This window comes from Amaranthus tricolor, chromosome 4 (assembly GCF_026212465.1).
Source record: "Amaranthus tricolor cultivar Red isolate AtriRed21 chromosome 4, ASM2621246v1, whole genome shotgun sequence".
Classification (NCBI taxonomy): Eukaryota; Viridiplantae; Streptophyta; class Magnoliopsida; order Caryophyllales; family Amaranthaceae; genus Amaranthus; species Amaranthus tricolor.
This window is the reverse complement of record NC_080050.1, coordinates 29,622,304-29,627,378: the sequence shown is the minus strand read 5'-3', so window position 1 is coordinate 29,627,378 and position 5,075 is coordinate 29,622,304. Positions and strand designations below refer to the sequence as shown.

General features: G+C 25.7%; 1 protein-coding gene across 1 annotated transcript; it reads right to left on the bottom strand.

Moving 5' to 3' along the window:
* Positions 1 to 706: 706 nt before the first annotated feature.
* Positions 707 to 3,819, bottom strand: LOC130810116 (uncharacterized). Its single transcript, XM_057676067.1, has 2 exons — positions 3,321 to 3,819; positions 707 to 1,112 (listed from the first exon to the last, which is right to left on the bottom strand). Exons 1-2 carry the CDS (start codon positions 3,765 to 3,767, stop codon positions 1,095 to 1,097), a joined length of 465 nt encoding a protein of 154 aa, XP_057532050.1. The 5' UTR covers positions 3,768 to 3,819; the 3' UTR covers positions 707 to 1,094.
* Positions 3,820 to 5,075: the final 1,256 nt, after the last annotated feature.

Here is a 5,075-nt window from a genome sequence, read left to right as displayed (position 1 = left end):
CTATGGTTGTGAATAATGATTAATGAGTTTCACTTTACAAGTTTTTGTATATAATTATAATAATGACATCCATAAGGTATTTTAAATTAATTTCCTTCTTATTTATTGTTATTATCTCATTTAGTTTTTAAAAGGTTACAAATTCACATATTAAATTCTAAATATCGCTATTTCCGTGCAATTAAAAATTATAATAAGTTAATATTAGTAAAATTTACATGAATATGGAACAAACAAGATTCCACTTGTTTATATCATAACTGGTAAATTAAGAATAAAATCTCAAATATAAATTAATCCGTGTGAACCTTTCGATTAAACAGTTAAATCAAGTGACTTAAGTAAATTAAGCCTATTTAAGACTTATCATTGTTGTAAGGATTCGTAACCACAAACCACAAACTACATTTATAAATGTTTGCATTTTGCAACCTCATTATTTCGCTTCAAATAAATAGAATGCATTTCGTGCTCAAGTAACGTCATCAATTTATAAAGCTAAAACTTTAAGATTGTAAGTGATCTTTTATTACTTATAAATGTTATAATTGACAACTTTAAAATAGTAAGTGACTAAGTGATCATTTTGGGGGATTATTTTAGTGCGCGTAATCCTCTTTGTCTTTTCTTTGGAAGGCTACGAGTATGGTCTGTCCGCTATCTTTCTCCCCCGATCCCGACCCCAACCCCGACTTGTGGAGGATGTTGGGTTGATAATGATGATGATGCACTTAAGGTTATAAGTGATCACCTTAAGACTGTAAGTGTATATATTAAATCAACCCAATATAAATGATCTTACTGTTAAACCGTCTCATTTAAGAATTTGTATATTACCATTACTATGAATTGTCATTGTTAATATCTTCCAAAAATACATAGAAGAAAATTTTGAAATTGCACTACTTCAGTGATATTTCACTATCACTCTGATTTAAAGAAAAAAATTAAACAAGATGGTATACATTAAATTGCTACAAATTAAAGACAATGCAAGTTACAATATAAAACAAATACAACTCAAATTCAAAATACAACTACTTTAGACCCCAGTAAGCAAAAGAGTGTTGAAGTGGACCAAACCAATATATTCCTTAATAGCACCAAAAGACCTGTTACAAACAAACAAACCCATAAATTAAACCATTTTTCTTTTTCATACTTTTATTATAAAGTTACCACAACAAATTAATTGGAATTAATATCAAAAGTAAAGAATATATTGGGAATATTATTATTCCTTGGAAATAACTAAAGGAACTTATGTTTAGTTACTTTTTATAATTAGCAATTTGATTTTTTATTCCTTTTTTTAGAAAAAATATATCATATTGATAGGAGAAGAAATTTTAAAATTAAATAAATTGTTAAATATGGACAAAAAAAAGAGATAGTATTGTGTAGTAATTTCACAAAGTCGTAATTCAGATGGCGGTAAAAATTATAGTACATTTTTACGTACTTATAAAAAATCTTGAAAATATTTCCGTATAAATTTGATTTTTATTGAAGAGTTGTATATACGGCTTTAAAAATTAATTGATACATAAGAATACATCGTCATTTACTATGTACAATAATGTACTCTTCTTCTTTTGAGTTTACAGTATATGACTCAAATATATGAGAATTTTTTTTGAGTCGTCATATGGAGCTAGCAAACCCAAATGATCGGAGATAGTGACTAATATAGTGATATTTATATTTTAAATAAATAAATGGACAAATAATGATAGGATAGATACAGTAATATTTTAATTCCATATACTTTTAGCTACTTCAAAACTTGATGTATAATCTTAAAAAGTTTTTTCAATCAAAATACATTTTACAAAAGACATTCATAATGATTATACTTTAATCGACTGAAATTGTAAAGGGGAAAAAATTATATAGTAAAAAGGCAAATTAAAGCATTAAAATTTAATAAATAGACGACATACTTGTAATGCAATATTTGTTAATCATCTTTAATTTGATAAAAATCAAGTGAATTGAGACAATAACTTTGGAGTAATAAACGAACTTTAAGAGACAATATGTATAACATTAAGAATCAAATATTTCACAAATCATACGAGCTTTATAAAAGTTAAATTCAAGAATTATAATAACACAAAGAGAAGTACATCAATGTATAGTAATTTAATCAATAGTTTATTTTGAATCAAATTAAAATATAAATTAAATATTTCGTTAATTGAGTTCAAAAATACTTTTTATTAAAATAACGAGAATATATATATATATATATATATATATATATATATATATATATATATATATATATATATATATATATATATATATATATAAAATAAAGAATTTCTTGCGAGATAGAAATAATTTTTTTAGACAGTCAGAAATTGAGATAAACATCATCACAAGTAAAGGAAAAGCCTTTAAACACTAAGCTAAATCATAAATCTCATTATAATAAAGGTTTAAAATATTTATTTAAAAATATTTTTTTAATTATAAGATAGACTAAGTGAAAAAGAGGGCTTTAGGACAAGATGATATTAAATCCTAATACCTTGTCCAAATAATACGATATTTGCTCTAACATAAACAAGACGCTATTCTCATTTATTTACATTACGTAGACAAGAACCAATCCTCATTTATTTACATTATACTTAAATAAAGAGAAATGGTATATTTATAACACTACGAATTGTGTTGATGATGATAAAATTGAAAAAATTAACTAGTCTCATCAATGCATGATCTAATAACTTCTCAACTTAATTTTATTTTATGTAATAATATAAATTTTTTGCTATACAAATTACTTACTCTATCTCCGTAAAAATAAAATATTTTTTTAGAGTTGTAATATTAATTTGTAGTTGTAGAATAAAACAAAATACAATTTAAAGAAAAAAAATTAAATGAAGTGATAAAATAAATAAATTACGTTGCAAAAATAAGCTAGATTTAATGAGAGACAAACTTAAATAGGAATATGTGCAAGTAATTAATATTAATATCCTTTTTCGGTGAGACGACGTCAAAACAAAAACTCTATATGTTTATAATTTATATTAGGTGAACAATTTAACCCATATAAAACACATCACATGATAAGGTCATTTCATACAAAAAATTGCGAAAAAACCGTTTTTCCGAGAGACAGCCTCAAAATAAGGAGCTCATATACTGATAATGAATTGTATTAATTAGGCTATTCAGCCTATGTATAAAAAGTATCTCACGATAAGACCGTTTCACACAAAAATTAATATTTTACGTAGTAACAAATTCGAAAGGACTGAAAACATAAAAAATTAGTAAAAAGAGGGATGAAGAAGTCATACATTGAAGCAAGACAAGAAAAACCTTCTGCAAGAGCTAAAAGTAAAGCACTTCTTGTATTTGTTGTTGTTTTTCTTAGGAGAAGTATGATCAAGTTTATGAATCATATAATTATAATCATCAGAAGAAACAATAATTCCAGGAGAAGTCAAGAATACACTTCTACGAATAGGAGGAGACCATATGCTACTTCTATCATAATCAAAATCATACTCTAATGCATCAAAGAATTTCCCCAAAAGTCTATCTGATTTTGATTTTGATACTGTTAGTATAGAGTTAATTTGTTCTTCTTCTTGATCATCTTTAGTATTGTTTTTTGATGAACAAGTATGATGATCTATGGATAAAGATGTTGATGATGATGATGATGATGATGATGATGATGGAAGGAATGTGGATGATTTGATTGATGATGATGATGATGATGATGGAGATTTAGATGACATTTTTGAGAAGGGGAGAGGAATGTATGTTGATTATAGATTTGTATGTTTATGTATGTTTTTGTTTAAAGTAGTAGGATGTTATAAGCAACTTGGGTGAACAAAAAATGTTGATTTAGGGTTAGAATTGTAAATTTAATCACTTTCTATAGGGACCAATGCATGTGAATATGTGAATATTCATTCTTTATACTTTTTTTCCTTTTGATGCAATTTTTTAGTTTGTTTTAAAATACTAGTGGTAATGAGTTGAAATGTGCATTTGCTCTATTTTAAGTATATATATATATATATATATATATATATATATATATATATATATATATATATATATATATATATATGGCATTTAAAAAAAAAAAGTTATGGTTATTTATAAACCTAATAAATACATAATGAACAATAATTTGATTATGTGGAGATTGTAGAATGATATGGAGGGTGAATAAGATTATAAGTTTTGAAGGGATATAAACTGACTCTTAAAAAGAATAATAGAAAATAACAAATCAAGGGTATTAACTAGAAAATATTATTAAAACATATATAGGAGTATGGATTGTTCTTGGAATTCATAGAAAAATAAGATTTAAACATATTGAATGACATGAATATTAAACCCACTAATGTAAATAGACTGTGAATGATGATTCAATTGGCAATGATCAAAGCCAATTATTCTGGAATTATGTTATTTATAAAGGTTTCAGCTTTGAACAAAACTAGAACATAATAGCCATGAGATAGTTAACATGAATTCTCATTTAAGATGCTCTATATTTTAGGCCATTTTAACTTGGGTTAAATAATCCAATTAAATTAATTAAAGCTCTATATTTGTACTTAAATATTAACACAAACTTTTAAATGAGACAATCTCATTGTGAGAGCATCTCTATTAGGCTGAAACATGTACATTTAGGGGGTGTTTGGTATGGAAAGAGAAAATGTAAGGGAAAGGGAATTAATAAAGATGGGTAAGGGTAAAGGTAAGGGTTATGGTTATATGTTGTTTGGTATAACAATGTAAGGGAAACACTTGTCTACATTTCCCTCACTTATCGTTTGGTTTGTCACATAAGTTGAATCTTTTCTCATAATATTGCTCCAAAAAAAAAATAATTCCCACTTTTTGCATTATGTGGGAAAATATTTCCCACAATACCGTTCACGTGGAAATTTTTTTTTTTTAATAATTTTTCAGACAAAACCGCCACTTGAGATGGCGGTTAGCGGTTTGCCTTAAGCACTAAACCGCCACATGAAGTAGCGGTTTGTTTACTATTTTAAAAAAAAATAATAAAATTAATA

Excerpts from the sequence above, each read along its gene's own strand:
- LOC130810116 (XM_057676067.1), bottom strand. The coding sequence starts at position 3,767 with ATGTCATCTAAATCTCCATCATCATCATCATCATCATCAATCAAATCA.